The sequence below is a fragment of the Choristoneura fumiferana genome, chromosome Z (genome assembly GCF_025370935.1).
Source record: "Choristoneura fumiferana chromosome Z, NRCan_CFum_1, whole genome shotgun sequence".
Taxonomy (NCBI): domain Eukaryota; kingdom Metazoa; phylum Arthropoda; class Insecta; order Lepidoptera; family Tortricidae; genus Choristoneura; species Choristoneura fumiferana.
In genome coordinates, this window is record NC_133472.1 from 20,723,420 (window position 1) to 20,741,075 (window position 17,656).

At 38.0% G+C, this 17,656-nt stretch overlaps 1 protein-coding gene across 2 annotated transcripts in view; it reads right to left on the reverse strand.

Moving 5' to 3' along the window:
- Positions 1-17,656, reverse strand: part of LOC141431194 (adenylate cyclase type 8-like) — a 127,243-nt gene that overhangs the window by 18,297 nt on the left and 91,290 nt on the right. For both annotated transcript variants that reach the window (XM_074092267.1, XM_074092259.1), the window contains 8 exons: positions 15,538-15,746; positions 14,903-15,088; positions 14,059-14,343; positions 12,899-13,133; positions 6,553-6,673; positions 6,239-6,345; positions 5,720-5,834; positions 5,126-5,271 (listed from right to left, as the gene is read on the reverse strand). In XM_074092267.1, coding sequence (XP_073948368.1) covers positions 5,126-5,271; positions 5,720-5,834; positions 6,239-6,345; positions 6,553-6,673; positions 12,899-13,133; positions 14,059-14,343; positions 14,903-15,088; positions 15,538-15,746 — 1,404 coding nt within the window. The remainder of the gene's footprint in view (positions 1-5,125; positions 5,272-5,719; positions 5,835-6,238; positions 6,346-6,552; positions 6,674-12,898; positions 13,134-14,058; positions 14,344-14,902; positions 15,089-15,537; positions 15,747-17,656) is intronic.

Sequence of the window (17,656 nt, forward strand, 5' to 3'; positions counted from 1 at the left end):
TTACTTTCTGCGATCCTTTTTAGGGTTCCGGAGCCAAAATGGAAAAAAACGAAACCCTTATAATTTCGTCCAGTCCGTCTGTCTGTCTGTCTCTGTCTGTCTGTCCGTCTGTCCGTCCGTCCGTATGTCACAGGCATTTTACTCGGAAACCACAAGAAGTATATCAATGAAATTTGGAGTACAGATGTCTTGTGAAAGCCGCTATTTAGTTTTATAGTTAAATTATAAAAATAAATATTTATAGGGGGGGCAGTCCATACACGTAGCAGAAATTAAAAAAAAAAATTTTTTTAACGCATCAACGTGTGGCAATAGTTTGACAGCTCTTTTGAAAAGATAGTAAGGTTTCTCAAAAAATTTTTTGATTAAGTGAAGATTTCCGGAAATAATCGCTCCCAAAGTAGCAAAAATTGTGTCCCCCTATCTTGTAAACCGTTTGTCTAAAAAATATGCAAAAAATATGGAAAGGTAACGCTTAATAAATACTTTCAACGAAAATTAGTTTCAACATGATCGGATATACCGTTTTTGAGTTATTGCCGAAAAACTGCGCTTTTCAACAAAAGGACATAAGTGCCGTGAAGATACGCTATTTTTCTGGTAATAGATTTTAAGACTGTAGTACCTAAGTGGTATAACGTACATAATATTACTTGATTTTTTTCTTAATGGCTACGGAACCCTATATTGGGCGTACCTATCCGACAGGCTCTTGGATTTTACCGAGGATTAGTTACATGGAAATACATTGTATGTATTTTACATACTCAGAAAGAGGTTGTTTTAGACAGGTGGTGCAAATTTTGGAATTCAAAAATCAACATACATAGCTACGTACTTAATTAGTCATAATTCGTACCAACTTTGAAACCCTGTTTCGCTGATTCAGGGGTGGAATTTTGGAAAACGCGTTTCTTTTGCCCGCGACTTGAATACACGATAAAGGATTATATCCTGAAAAATTGTTAAGTTCCCGCGGGTCATGAATTACTGTTATGATCTATTTTAATATTCTTAATTGTCGATGAGAGACACACATGTCATGCATAAATGTAGCTATTATAAAGGTCGCGGGTGAGGAAAGTACTTGTGTCAGTACGTTGAACGTACATGTCAATTTTCGTATCTGTGCTATCAGCCCTTGAGGAGTTCCGTCATCACAGCAGACGACCCTGGCTGCAGCATCAGGTGACGTATATCATATAAACGCATTGTCATTGAAATTTAACAATCATGTAAAGTCTTATGTGTATGCCATCAACTTTTGAGCAGTTCCCTTCTACGGTACGGAGACGATCCTGGCCAGGATGAGCAGGATGTCACTGCTAAATAAATCTATTGTTACCAGATTTACATAAGTTTGCCAAATCTCCAGTCCCTCATTTTATTAGTTTATCTTGTGCGTTTTCTAAACCAGCTGGTATATAAAATCCTCTTTATTCGTTTTATCCCGTGGGATTTTCTAAAAAAATCTTTAAAACAGTTGTGACCTGTTAGTATTATCTACCTGCATGCAAAATTTGAATATTGATAATTACGGAGTTAGGGTCACTTTGAAGCGAAAATAGAAATCCCATTCATTCCCTATTCCGTGGGAATTTGGATAAATCATGTAAAATATTTTAAGCTGTTAGTATTACCTACTCGCATGCCAAATTTGAAGTCTCTAATAGTTATAGTTACGGAAATAGGGTCATTAATTGGAAGTGAAAATATAAATCCCATTTAATCACTATCCCGTGGGAATTTCGGAAAATCCTGAAAATTGTTTCTAGCTGTTAGTATTGTCTACTTGCATGCCAAATTTGAAGTTTCTAATAATTATAGTTACGGAAATAGGGCCATTTTGAAGTGAAAATATAAATCCCGTTTATTCCCTATCCCGTGGGAATTCCGAAAAATCCTTTTTTAGTGCGCGTTTACACCTATTAAGGAACATATATTCCAAATTTCAAGTTTCTAGGCCCAGCGGTTTGGGCTGTGCGTTGATCTATAAGTCAGTCAGTCAGTCAGTTTCTTCCTTTATAGGTATACTAGCTTTTGCCCGCGGCTTCGCCCGCGTAGAATTCGGTTATCGCGCGCTGTTCCCTCGGGAACTGTGCATTATTTCGGGAAAAAAGTAGCCTATGTCATTCTCCGGCCCATACACTATCCTTATGCCAAAAATCACGTCGATCCGTGGCTCCGTTTCGACGTGAAAGACGGACAAACATACATAAAAACACACACTTTCGCATTTATAATATTAGTGTATTCGGGGAAAAAAGTAGCCTCTGTCATTCTCTGGCCCATAAACTATATGACAAAAATCACGTCGATCCGTCGCTCCGTTTCGACGTGAAAGACGGACAAACATACATACAAACACACAAACAAACACACTTTCGCATTTATAATATTAGTATGAATATACTAAATTTATTATAAAATACATTTCATTCTATTATCAAGTTTTGAAGTTCGGATCTTAAACCAGTAGTAACTCACATGCTGTTCATTTTACCTCGCTCCACGCAATAAAAAAGGAAAACTAAGTCAACTCCTGGCAATGCTTGTCCCACGAGTCTACGACACAGCCCCAGGGTTACAATGTTATAGATTTATGAACTTACTTTATTCTTATTTACCATGCGCTCCACTTTATAAGGAAAAGACGGTATTGCAATATGGAGTTCTTCAGTAAGCTGTGAAATTTTGTTGGGTTCTGTCGTTTTGAGGCAATAATTTTACAAAGATAAAAATAAGCTCGCCTTTGTACATCTTAACTATATATTATCACTAGCTTTTGCCCGCGGCTTCGCTCGCGTTAAATTTGGAGTAACATACATTTACTTTCTGCAATCCTTGTTTCGTGTATTGATTAATTTTTGGGAGGATTAAATGGAAATACAAATACAGACAGATTTTCTTTTAGACAGATGGTGCAAATTTTGTAATACAAAAATCGACCTTCATACGTAATTAATTATGATTCTTACCAACTTTGAAACCCTGCTTCGCTGATTTAGGGTTGGAATTTTAGAAAACGTTAAGTACATACTACGCGTTTCTTTTGCCCGCGACTTCATACACGATATAGGATTATATCCCGAGAAATTGTAAAGTTCCCGCGGGACAAGAATTACTGTTATGATCTATTTTAATATTCTTAATTGTCGATTAGAGACACATTGTAGCTTTCTATTATTGAAATAATTTTGAAAATGTGCCTCAAAATTGAAACTTATTTTTATTCTGCGGAAAGTATACAATTTTTCTTAAAGTAAGTAGTCTAATGTCAATCAGGGATAGTGTATCTTTCTATTGATAAAAGAATTATTTAAATCAGCTCAATAGTTTCAAAGATGACCCCCAACAAACAAAGAAAAAACAAAGTTGAGATATTTTCCTATTCTTTCTATTTCTCTAATCTTTGCCCTATATAGTGCACCTCTGCATTACTTTAGGTCCATCTATGCCAAATCTCACACCGTAGCATGCTGAACGGTTGTGTTGCTCTGACGATGAGCTCTGGTTGAGTTCGAAACGCGTCAGTGTAAAGTGGTGATGGTGATAGATGGATTTGTGTGTTCTTACAGTGTGGAGGTGGAGGAACTGCATGAACACACGTTGCATGGGCACAAAAGTAGCTATCATAAAGGTCGCGGGTGGGCAAAGTAATTGTGTCAGCTCATTGAAGGTACATGTAAAATTTCGTATCTATGCTATCAGCCCTTGAGGAGTTCCGTCATCAGCAGCCAACCCTGGCTGCAGCATCAGGCGGTGTATATCATAAAAACGCATTGTCATTGAAATTTAACAATCATGTAAAGTCTTTTGTGTGTGCCATCAATTTTTGAGGAGTTCCCTTCTACGGAGACGATCCTCACCAGAATGAGTAGGATGTCACTGCTAAATAATTGTTACCAGATTTACATCAGTTTGCCAAATCTCCAGTCCCCAGTTTTATTGGTTTAGCTTATGCGTTGTCTGATTTAAATGGTAAGTATATAAAATCCTCTTTATTCGTTTTATCCCGTGGGATATTCGGAAAATCTTTGAAACAGTTTTTACCTACCTGCATGCCAAATTTGAAGTTTCTAATAAGTATAGTTACGCAAATGGGGCCATTTTGAAAATATAAATTCCAATTTATTCCCTATCCCGTGGGAATTTTGATAAATCCTGAAAATAGTTTTTAGCTGTTAGTATTATCTACTTGTTTACCAAATTCGAAGTCTCTAATAATTATAGTTACGGTAAAAGGGTCAATAATTGAAAGTGAAAATACAAATCCCATTTATTCACTATCCCGTGGGAATTTCGAGAAATCCTGAAAATCGTTTTTAGTTGTTAGTATTACCTACTTTTATGCCAAATTTGAAGTTTCTATTAATTATAGTTACGCAAATAGAGCCATTTTGAAGTTAAAATATAAATCCCATTTATTCCCTATCCCGTGGGAATTTCGAAAAATCCTTTCTTAGTGCGCGTCTACACCTATTAAGGAATATATATTCCAAATTTCAAGTTTCTAGGCCCAGCGGTACGTTGATCTATAAGTCAGTCAGTCAGTTTCTTCTTTTATATATATAGATATAAAAAGATGATACTCACAAAACCGGTCTTCAAAATGATACTCATTTTGATCTGAAAACTATATTTAATTTATCACTAGCGATATATGAACAATATTATAATTTTACTTTTATTCAAAGAAACCAATAAGATAGCTTTATCGATTTACAGTAAAAGTACAAATAAATTACTTACCTCATTTAATTTTAATGACCAAAAATGAATTCATAACCTTTTGTCCACCCTTTTGTATTTTTGTATTATAAATTAATACGTTATAGGATTCGTTATAGGTTTGATTTTTTCACAATGTCGCGATTCAAAACGTCAGAGCATCAGAGCCATAAAAGTTGCGGACGCTAGGTGGCACTGATGTCGTGCACAGAGCCAATACGGAAAATTTTTGAATTCCCACCGGAAAGCGGATTCGGTTAGAGGTAAACGAATTCTTGTCAGACGGAGTCGCGAGCAACAGCGACCTATATAGGTAAAATTATTCGCTCTAAATCCTTGAAGGTTCGTTCTTAGAAGGTTCGTGGAAGTAAGCGATAGGAGTTGAGGTGTGTACCTCTTTGGTATATTTAGTGACTTGTATGCGGTCCATGTCGCCGGTGCTCTCCATTCGCGAGGCCTCGTTGACGGTGTTGCCCCAGATGTCGTACACGGGCTTGCGCGCGCCGATCACGCCGCCCACCAGCGGCCCGCAGCTGATCCCTGCGTCCACATTAGGGGTTACTACGAGTATTAGGACCGCACGTGACATCTGCTATTTAGTAACTAGTAGTAGCTTAGTGTTTTGGCCCATGTCCTCTCAAGCAGAGCGTCTTGGATTTCAAGCCAAGAATTTAGGTGTGAAATTTCATTTTAAATTTACCATGAGTTTTACACCGAAGGAAAACAGCAAGAAAACCTGCACACACCTGCGAAGGAATTCAATGGTATGTGCGCAGTTCCGATCCGCAGAAGTTCCGCGTGGGAAATACGGTCTTAGATATCCTATTAGATTAGAAGAGGCTTGTGCCCTGCAGTTGTACCGAGATGATTTAGTAAGTAGGTATTCGTTTATAAGAACTGTATGCACCTCAAAAGGGCAAGAGGCAACGATGAGGTACCACCTAATCGTTTACTAATCAAGGTAAAAAGGTCGGCGGCGCGCACTCACCCACTCGCAGCCGGAACTCGTTGAAGCTGTGCTGGTTAATCTCTCCGAGCGCGTCGCGCAGCGCGAACGCGTAGTCCACCAGAGCACACAGGTGCTCGCAGTCGTCGTCGCCGGTCTGACAACACGACATCTTTAAACTCCGCTCATCCTACTCGTGATTTAAACAGAGTTCAAAAATTACGAGGTTCTCAATTCGGTTATTTTTTCTTTTTTGTTAAGAACCCCATAACTGTCCTCGTTTTCGCCGTCATTTTTGCTATTACTCTCAAATGTAGGGTAGCACACAACACTAACAATATCCCTCTGTAATGGTACTGCAAGGTAGGTGTCTAGTTTCGTTGGGTAGCCGCGAAAGCAAAGCGGTGCCCATTTTGCAGCAGCCGCCGTGTCGCGTTGCTCCTAGATGAAAGTCTTCGAGCTAAACTTAAGTTAAGACGTGAGTTATCCGGGTTTATTATCACCAGCCAACCATAATAGATAGGTACTTTTGTGCAAACAATATATTTATAGGCATAATACCTTGTGATTTGGGTTCAAACCCGATGCGGCCATGTATGTCGCGCCAATCGTCTTGATCTTCTCAATACTTTTGAATCGTGTTTCCATAAGTAACTTGTCGAAATCAACTAGAAAAAAATAAAATAAGCTCGTAAAAGTGATCGCAGCAGTCAGAACAAGTCGTATATAAGTTCACTTTAAAGGTTTAGTCGGATTTGAAATACCTACTTATGAAGTTGCGGCAAGCGTTACCCTTCCCGATGATCTCAGAAATCTAAGTTGTTATTACATTATACTCGTATTACTTGTGATAACGCTTATGAGTACCAACTTACATATAATCTCGTTCAGTAAACGCATGCAGTCCACCGCCTTAATCTCGGAGTAGAACTCGTGGAAGTTGGGGATGCCGGCGAACATGACGCCCACCTCGTGCCGCCACTGCGAATACAGCTCCTGACAACAACACAATCAATGCTCATTTTATTTTATTAGAGTGATAATTTTTTATTGTAACCTAATATTTATGTAAAGAGGTAAACACTGCAAAACTGAATAAAACCTCTGAGCGTGAAAAAATAGAGGTACCTTAGGTAGGTACCATCAAGCCCTTTTACTGCGACAAAATTACAAGGTTCATGTCAAATACACTGTGCTTTGAAAGGCTTTGAGTGATCAAAAGTAGCTTAAAAAGTTTCACGTAAAAATCCATCCATACTAATATTATAAATGCGAAAGTGTGTGTGTTTGTGTTTGTATGTATGTTTGTCAGTTTTTCACGTCGAAACGGAGCGACGGATCGACGTGATTTTTGGCATAGAGTTGGTTTATGGGCATAGGCTACTTTTTATCCCGGAAAAATGCACAATTCCCGAGGGAACAGCGTGCGATAACCGAATTCCACGCAGGCGAAGCCGCGGGCAAAAGCTAGTAATATATAAACGCAGGTGCGTTACGTTAACCTCTTTACCGCCCCAAAACAAACGGAGTGAGTTGATATCAATACTCCTTAGAGCTTTTGATTTAAATTAAGTACATTTTATTTTGACATAGCATTGAAGTATAACAAGCATAGAAACCGCCTTAAAATAGATATTCAGGAACTGATTTCAGTCTCTTTCTATCTTATGGCAAAAATATATATGTTAGAACGAGATAAATTACTTACTCTTTGTTTCATTTTTATAGTTTGTCACAAAATTAACTGTCATTTGGTTATATTGGTTAAAATTCCACCCGGTCAGATTTCACCGATCGTTCATCCACCATTACCTCTCATATTTAGTTTTCTAGAATTTTTTTACCGTACAACGGCAAAAACTACTAGACACTGGCAAAATTGTCCTCCAATGGACAGAACCATATTTTTATAAAATCTAATCTAATCTAATCCACCCCGCCAAATTAAAAATACTACCACTTTGAAAGTCTGACAAATTGTTTATTGGACAATTTTAATTGTGCGCGTGTTCATTGTTTATGAATTTTAAATGGACACGTTGTGATTGCAAGGTATTTTAATATTTTTTCAGTAGTTAGTTGAATTTCTAGAGCTCTTTATTATTATTATTTTTTTGTATACGTATTTTATTTTATATACGTAGGCGGCTGCAACTCCCTCCCATTCTTCACGGAAAGAAAAAACTTAACCAACAGCTACTGACTTTCCATCGGTAAGTTTTTCTCAAACTACTAGTCGAATGTAAGGAAGTCAGTGCTGAATCACTTTGTAGCAGAAATCAGCCTTAATAACTATGTTAGGAGATGGTCTATAAGGTGATCCATAGTGACGTATATACCTAATAATGTCGATATATTCATTTTAAAGATTTCCTAAAGATGACGTGAAAAAAAATGAATGGGTGAATCGCATAATGATATAATGATTTATTATTCTATTATTTATTTATTATTTAACTAGCTTTTGCTCGCGGCTTCGCCCGCATGGAATGAGGGCTATCGCGTATGAATTCGCCACTAGAGGCGCTCGTGTAGCGTGAGGTCTCCGAAATGTCAAATCTCATAGTTTTTGGGTGAGCTACGTGGGTTTATTTATAATTAGAATAATTTTGTGAATATTTTGCAATATCTGAAATGAATTATGGCAAATATGCGTTCCGGGGCAATGAATGTCTGTGTTTTGAGACAGTTTTGTCTTTCGGAAACCTTTGTCCTCCCTTTTTTCCGAACAAAACGGGGACTATGCAACACTGTGGCATGCTCGATATTTTTATGGTACGGTTTTAAGGTGTATTAAATATGATTTTAATGTAAACTATGTTTTCACGCCCGTAATAACAGACATTGAAAGCCATACTTAAAAACCTCACGCAACAGTGCGCCATCTAGTGAGACAAAAAACGATGGCCCTCATTCGGTTATCCCGCGCTGTTCCCACGGGAACTGTGCATTTTTGGGATAAAAAGTAGCCTATGTTACTCTCTGGCACATCATAAACTATCTCTATCCGTCGATCTGTCGCTCCGTTTCGACGAGAAGGACGGACAAACATACAAACACACACACTTTCGCATTTATAATATTAGTATGGATTTTATTTGACGATTATTTTATTTGTTTTAGGTGTCCGTAAAAGAGGTGACAAAACTGTGCATTTTTCCGGGATAAAAAGTAGCCTATGTTACTCTCTGGCACATCATAAACTATCTCTATCCGTCGATCTGTCGCTCCGTTTCGACGAGAAGGACGGACAAACATACAAACACACACACTTTCGCATTTATAATATTAGTATGGATTTTATTTGACGATTATTTTATTTGTTTTAGGTGTCCGTAAAAGAGGTGACAACAGCAGCAAGCTCGGAAATTAATTAGAAGAAAAATGTAATGCTTAGAAAATGAAATTGAAAGAAGCAAAAAGATATCTAAATGTCGCCTTTGCAAGATCAACACATTTACTAAACGAGTATCACCGATGAAGGGGAAAAAATGAAGACCTTTCCAGCGTTAGCGGGACGGCAAGATACGAAGTTCGAATTTATCACTTCGTAGTTATGTAGGTACTTCAAATAGCGAACCTACTGTGTTAGAAATAAAGTTGTGTTAAATACTTGTGATGTATAGATATCATTTAATAATATTTTAAATCTGTTTAAAAATTATATACCTCGTTGAGTTTCTTGCCGGATTTCTCTGAACAGAGGTTTTTCCGAACCGGTGGTAGATTTTTTTGGCATTCATAAGTGCTTATTGTTATAGCCTAAACTGAATAAAAATATTTTGACTATGACTTTGAGTTTAGTAGGGCCTGTCACAGATTACTAATATGTAGCTAGCTAGAGATAAGACAGTCAATTATTGTTGTTTCCTATTATTGACGTTGTAGCGCTGTTAAATTTTATAGTCTGTGGTACTTGTTTGACAGTCGTAGGGCTTTCCACAGGTCGATATAATCATTATCGATAGTCTCCAGTCAATGCTAGTGATGCGCTCTACGATAAATGGGAGTTACGGATGTCTTGTACAAATTTAATTTTTATTCATACTCGTATAAGTTATGAAATAAAACGACCAAGTGTTTTTAATCATTTATTCATTAAAGGGTCTCTTTCCATTAAATTTATATTAGACTAAAATTTTGAACATGGAGCTATTATTGCAAAGGTTAGAAAAACTTACCCTTAGACGAGAGTGACCATGAACCATTTCTTTTTCCGTGAACAGGCAAGGATACGAATATCGAATCCGCGCGCCTATTCGATCGAACTGAGTATAGTCATAATGTCTTTCACTTACGCGTTTCAACAACAGTTGACTCTTGGTTAAAGCCAGCAAATAAGGGCTAGTCGGTACTAGCAACGACATCCAAAGATTATGTAAATAGTCGTTTTTGGGCATGCAAAATAGTTTGTGAGTGGCACTTGTTGAATTACAATCAACAACACAACACTTGAATTTTGCTATATTGGAAGTCAGTAGAATATCACTCGCACTAAACACTACCACAAGTAGAGTATTGTATTGTTAAACAGAGGAGGATGGCTACTCATGGAACTACAACTCGACCAAAACGGGAGGAGAACGCAAGAGAATACCCGCATTCAACTCAATGTTTAAAACACAATGACGGGTAAGAACATGACAGCAAAGAAATGACGGTGGTCCACAGATTGTAATAATATCATACAAATGGCAGCGCTACAACGTCGATGAATGAAACTAAACTGTCAGGCCCTTGGGGCCTGTACTCAAACTATGAACATTAATCATAGATTAACCTATGATTTTAATTATTTAGTTTGTACGGCTGTGCTTACGGTACTTTCGAATGGTACTCATCTCGGTTTTGTAATACCTATTGTTATTTTTGGACTTTTCGATTTTAATATAAATATACCTAATTTTCCCATAAAATCTGTTGATTAAATTCGTAGATATTTTATATGTCGTCACTACTTTGAAAAAATCTCGTAAGTATCTAAAATCAATATGTCAACAAAATTGAACCTTGACATTATGCTCGTAAAGTTCACTCAGAAGAATTATTTATTTTGAGGTACGAGTTTTTTTAAGTAGTGACGATATTTAAATTTATCGTCGTTGAAATTGATTGAGTCACATCACTAGGCAATAAGTAGTAGTGTAGTGACAACCTACGAAATTTCGAAACGTCTTTTATATGCGTATCCTTCTCTAACATATCAGCAGCCTTCATAAATCAAACTGAACCAAGTACCTATATTGATTTCAGTTCCTATTTTAGCTTGGTTTCTATGCTTGTTATAACTTCTATGTGACATAGTACCTATGTTTGAAAACTCAATCCGATTTTGTTCAAAAAAACGTTGAACTCACATTATATAATAAAAGCTTGGAGCAATGCAAATAAAAGTCTCGAATGTCACCGTACTATATATTAGTACCGCATTTGAAGGTTTCTAAGCTTAAGACAGGTCATATCACAATACTCTTTTAGGATACAGCCTCATAGGGACATAATAATAAAACTGGGGACTGGAGATTTGGCAAACTGATAAAATTTGATAATAATCCAATCATTTGGCAGTGACATCCTGCTCATCCTGGCTAGGATCGTCTCCGTAGAAGAGAACTCCTCAAAAGTTAAAGGAACACACAAAAAAACTATACACAATTGTTTAATTTCAATGACAATGCGTTTTTATAATAGACAACACCTAATGCTGCAGTCTGAAGTCGGTGCCACAGCACGAACCAGCAGGAGCGGACCTATAGTCGCCTACCTCACCTGCGCACTACATACTACTACGGGTTTCAATAACTCCTGCTGGCTCATGCTGAGGCACCGACTTCATACTGGTAGAAAATTATTTTTCACCTCACTAGCTCGAAAAAGCTGTCTTTATCCTTCGAAATCTGCGTGGAAAGTCGTTTTTTATCCTCTTGGCTGGAAAGAGTTTTTGAAATTCGAACGTTATCGTGAACGGGTGCCGCCTTGAAAATACATATCGACCACTTACTTTCACAACCTCATATCTGGCCACAATATTGCTTTAGAATCATCTTTATGGTAAGTTCGATAGAGTGTTGATTGGTTGTACACATTTCGGGTAGATACGAGGTTAAGGAAGTAAGCGTTTAATATTGACGTGTTCACATAGAAAGTTGAAAGTAAGTGGTCGATATGTATTTTCAAGGCAGCACCCGTTCACGATAACGTTCGAATTTCAAAAACTCTTTCCAGCCAAGAGGATAAAAAACGACTTTCCACGCAGATTTCGAAGGATAAAGACAGCTTTTTCGAGCTAGTGAGGTGAAAAATAATTTTCTACCAGTATGAAGTCGGTGCCTCAGCATGAGCCAGCAGGAGTTATTGAAACCCGTATTAGTATGTAGTGCGCAGGTGAGGTAGGCGACTATAGGTCCGCTCCTGCTGGTTCGTGCTGTGGCACCGACTTCAGACTGCAGCATTAGGTGTTGTCTATTATAAAAACGCATTGTCATTGAAATTAAACAATTGTGTATAGTTTTTTGTGTGTTCCTTTAACTTTTGAGGAGTTCTCTTCTTCGGAGACGATCCTAGCCAGGATGAGCAGGATGTCACTGCCAAATGATTGGATTATTATCAATTTTATCAGTTTGCCAAATCTCCAGTCCCAGTTTTATTATTATGTCCCTATAAGGCTGTATCCTAAAAGAGTATTGTGATATGACCGGTCTTAAGCTTAAAACCTTCAAATGCGGTACTAATATATAGTACGGTGACATTCGAGACTTTATTTGCATTGCTCCAAGCTTTTATTATATAATGTGAGTTCAACGTTTTTTTAACAAAATCGGATTGAGTTTTTCAAACATAGGTACTATGTCACATAGAAGTTATAACAAGCATAGAAACCAAGCTAAAATAGGAACTGAAATCAATATAGGTACTTGGTTCAGTTTGATTTATGAAGGCTGCATGTTGGTTGATTTTTGAATTATAAAATTTGCACCATCTGTCCGAATAAAAAAAAAACGTCTGCCTGTATTTGTAATTCCATATAATCCTCCGAAAAATCAATCAAACAAAACACGAAAAAAAGGATCGCAGAAAGTAAATATATGTTACTTCAAATTTAAAGCCAGCGAAGCCGCGGGAAAAAGCTAGTAAATGTATACCTAATATTAGTAGCAAGTAGGATAGTAGGTTCAATAGGATATGTACACAAGGGGAAGCTGAATGTGGTCGAATACGTACATCAGGACAGCGTTCCTTGCTCAAAAAATGATTGACGACATGATCAGGCAGAATGTGCTTGAGCAGATGCCGGTTGGTGCGCTGGCTCTCGTTCATCTGGTCCAGGTCAGTCTCGGCCTGCAGCTTCCAGAGGAAGTCCAGCCGCGACGTGACCTCCACCAGCCGCGCGTGGTTCACCACGATCACCAGGAACACCACCATCAGGATCAGCATACGCACGTAGAACGGCAGCTCGCTGACAACATTCTTCTTTACATTCACGTGCTTTAACTGGATTGCTTAGCATTGGGCATCGACTAATTTATTTACTAGCTACGATTTATTTGGAAAGTTCCAGTGATTCATTCATGGTCTAAACAAATTGTCTTTCTGCTAAGAACTCATCGCAATTCAACTTGCTTTCGAATTAAGAGAGCCTCATTCATACATAATCTCTAATAATAACCGTTGTCGAGCTACGGTTAATCTGTTGGCGACGTCGCCACAGACAGACAGACACCAGAAAGCAACATTAAAATTATAAATGCTTCGTGTCAGAGGTTGATCACTCGAGTTACCACATAAAATTAGATTACGTGGCTTTTTAGGGCAAGCGTTTCGTCTAAATAAGTCAGCTTGATTTTTGGGATTCTCATATTTACTTTTGCATTATCAAGATCAGATATTAAAGAGGTGCTCTTGACAATTTTTACAGCGCTAAGTATAATAAATAAAATACCTACAAGTAATTTTAAATCAGATTACCTAATTTAATTTAAGTCATATTAGTTACATTTAATTATATTAAAATAAAATAGTAGGTACTGTGGAATAACCAAATATCTATCATCGGCCAAATATCTAACCTAACCTAACCTACACGTTCGACACGTTAAGTATAACTTTAGATAACATTTTATACCTACTTATTCGTACGGCCAATATAAAAATCATCACTGTTTTTTTTTAATTTAATGGGAAATTTAATATTGCTAAACTTAACTTCAATTTTTCTTTGGTAAGATAGCTTAGTTTTAAAATATTTTTTGGTGTTTTAGGGTTCCGTAGCCAAATGGCAAAAACGGAACCCTTATAGTTTCGCCATGTCTGTCTTCCTGTCTGTCTGTCCGTCCAGCTGCGGCTTTGTTTACAATTACCATGTGGACGACTTGACTACTTACCTAGGTTTGCTGTCCACGTCGTCATCCTTGTAAAATATCACCAATAAAGCGCTATACAACGTCACGTTCACCACAGCTTGGAAAGTCTTGATCAAGTAGTACAATTTGAGAACAGAAGTCAGGGCGACGAGGCATAAGATCCATGTGAAAACTACATATTCTGGTTTATGACATTCTACTCCGTCTAATGTTTCGTTGCTTTTATTGGAAGCTTCTCTTGATGTATTCATATTGTTCTGGGAGATATGATCAGTTGGCGGTGAACACATAAATAGTTTGATTGTGCTAGAATAAGGAAAAATAAATATCTGTAAGTATACATGAGTGAAAATTACCAAACTAATTAACTCAAGACACGTTCTCATATTTTTTTTTATAGGACAAAGATTCAGGAAGAGCAAAGCGGGTAACCTGATGGTAAGTGATCACCGCCGCCCGTAAATACCTACGTCTGGATAATTTTGCGTTGCGTGCGGTGCGCTTTATTTCTCCGGTAGGTAGTCATACATATATCCTCGAATACGCGTCATTTTATCAAAATTAGACATTAATTGGTTATATATATAACCAGCCATATGTTCTTATTACAATGTCATTTATTAATGTCTAATGTGTATATATATATATATTTATATTTTTTTTTTCGAGGATGGCACTAGGTATACTATCACTGCTGCTATGTACCAATTAGAGTTATTTTACGATGATCCTTGTGACGTTATTAATAATAATAAACACCTTTAGTGACGTTAAAGTGTACGTTTTTTTAACGAAGGATTAGGACATACTGTCATAAAAACCATCGTAAAACGAGTTAACCATGTATGTTAGTATATTTAGGTACCTGGAAATGGACATGATGGTGACGAATAAACAGATGTGTATGTTGCGGCGGCGGCGGGTGGCGCCGATCCAGCGCGAGAGCGCGGCCAAGCGGCGCGCGCGCGGCCACTCCTCGGCCAGCGCCGCGGCCAACGCCAGCGCCAGCGGCACCGACAGCACGCCCAGCACCATCCCCAGGTACTGGCAGCTGACACACACACACAACATTGCAGCCGCACACATACTGTCACATGACAACCTATTCGCTACACTCTTTATTCGCATATGCAGATATATATAGACGCAAAGCTAAAACTCGCGAGCGGCAATGTTTTGCATGGCTTTCGCTTAGTACTCAAATGCAAATAACAATTAGGTCAACTCTTATTTACCCTATCATAAGCTACGATAGAGCCGGCGAAGTTTTAGAAGAGAAAACATTTTGGTCAGAAAAGCTAATAAAGAGATTGACATAATAATACTCAGAATAGATACAATCCAAGTCTTTAAATTACAGTCAATTACTTTTAATGATTCGTTAAAATAATATAATAGGTTAGTTATACATATTATAGTTATGGTCCAGTCTCTAGTGTTTCCGGAAAGTACTCAGTTGATTAGCCCAAACAGGGCAGAGGGCAGAGGGCAGGTGCTCACTTGAAATGCATGACAGTCTGGACGGCGGCGATAAAGAGCCACAGCACGAAGCAGCACATGACGTTGGACTTGAAGGTGAGCTCGTCCAGCTGGCCGAAGCTGCGCTCGAACGAGCCGCGCCGGAAGCGCAGCGACCACGTGCGCATGTGCTCCTGCCGCATGCGCCGGTTGCTGCTCACCTCGATCGAGTTGTTTATTACATCCTCCTCCTGCACAATACAAATTATATATCAATGACTTGTTTTACCCACCACTTTTGCTCCTTATGCTTATTAGACGTTAGAGAACCTGACCACGAAGCTTGAGGTCCCGGCTTCGATTCCCGGCCGGGGCAGATATTTGTATGAACGATACGAATGTTTTTGCTCGGGTCTTGGATGTTTCATAAAATACATATTAAATATCCAAGACCCGAGCACAAACTATAAGTATGTATTTGTCTGTATAAGTAAGTTTATCCGTTGTACTAGTATCCATAGTACAAGCTTTGCTTAGTTTGGGACTAGGTCAATTGGTGTCAAGTGTGGTGTCCCATGCTATTTTTTTTATGCTGTTTCACCTTGCACGGGACACAAAATGTCTCTCGTAAAATTGTTGCACAATTGCTCTTCTACGCGTAATGGATATTCATAGATAGCTACAAATTTGTACAGAGCCTTGGGAGAGCGAGTCCAATTTGCACTTGGCCGGTTTTTAGGGTTCTGTTGTCAATAAGGAACCCTTATAGTTTCGCCATGTCTGCGTCTTTAATATTTTCGGAAATCAACTATTTGTTTTTGTATGTCTGTCCGTCGTCTGTCTGACCGCGGCTAAGCTCATGCAGGGACTGTTAGTACCAGAAAACTGTACCTAATTTGGCATGAATATTACATATCAGTCACGCCGACAGTGGTAAAATAAAAAAAAATGAAAAAATACCTTCCATATGTAAGTGGTAGGTAGTCCCGGGGGTGATTTTTTTTCTCTACTAACCGTAACAGTGTGGGGTGTCGTTGGATATGTCTTTAAAAACCATTGAGGGGTTGCCAAGATTTTTCGTTTTAGTGATATGTGTGCGAAATATTCAACTTTAAAGTGCAAATTTTCATCAAAATCGAGCGTCTCCTCCCCTCTAAAATCTAAACTGTTAAGTGGAAAAAATTGAAAAAAATCAGGATGGTAGTCTACGAATAAATATTCTCTGGAGGCGTAACGTAACTGCTAGCAATGAACGCTTCGATTGTGATTCCATTTGTAGCATTTACGCAAACAAACTAGCAGTACAGTAATGACAACGTAACACTCACACTTTCATAACATAACGCTCGCCCGCGATTGGTCGCGATGGTAATGGGCGATCTTACAATGCGTGGATGGCATTATGCAGAATTAGACTAAAATAAATAGGCTTGCTTACGAGTTTATTTTTTTATTGAATATTTTAAATACAACAATGAAAGTAAATAATCTTTGTTATTACAATTACAGCAGGTGGTGATAAAATCACTACAAAAAATGTTCATACTGATGCCGTCATAAACAATTGGCTATTTGGTTTGAATTTCAGAATAAAAATTCAAACAAAAATAGAATAGTATATTGTACAACATGAGCATAAAACGAACCATTTGAACCGAGCCAGTACGGCGAGGGTGGATAGACACGTCGAGGGAAAAACGGGTTTAAAACTAGTATTACACTCTGCTTTTCACTTCGATTGACACCTGATTACGAACGCCTTAGACGAAGATTTTAATTTTACTAGTGCATAGGTACTGGAGCATAAAAAGTCATTTTATGTCGCCTAGATCCAGCATAAATACGAAGTTTACGAGTATGACAAGTGAAATAGTAGATTGTACAACAAGAGCATAAAACGAGCTATTTTACCGAAGACGTTCAATATAGCCACCCGGGCCGGTACGGCGAGGGTCGATAAACATGTCTAGGGGGAAATGGGTTTAATGCTTGAGTTTAACACTGCTTTTCACTTCGATTGCGAGGAGATGAAATAACGACAGTGGAAACATTGTTCGCTTACTAAGTACCTTTTATTTTCTTCTTCGTATGTTATAAACTCGCACTCGTATCTCAATGGCCCTTATCATGATACAAGTTGCATTAAACACTATTTTAATAC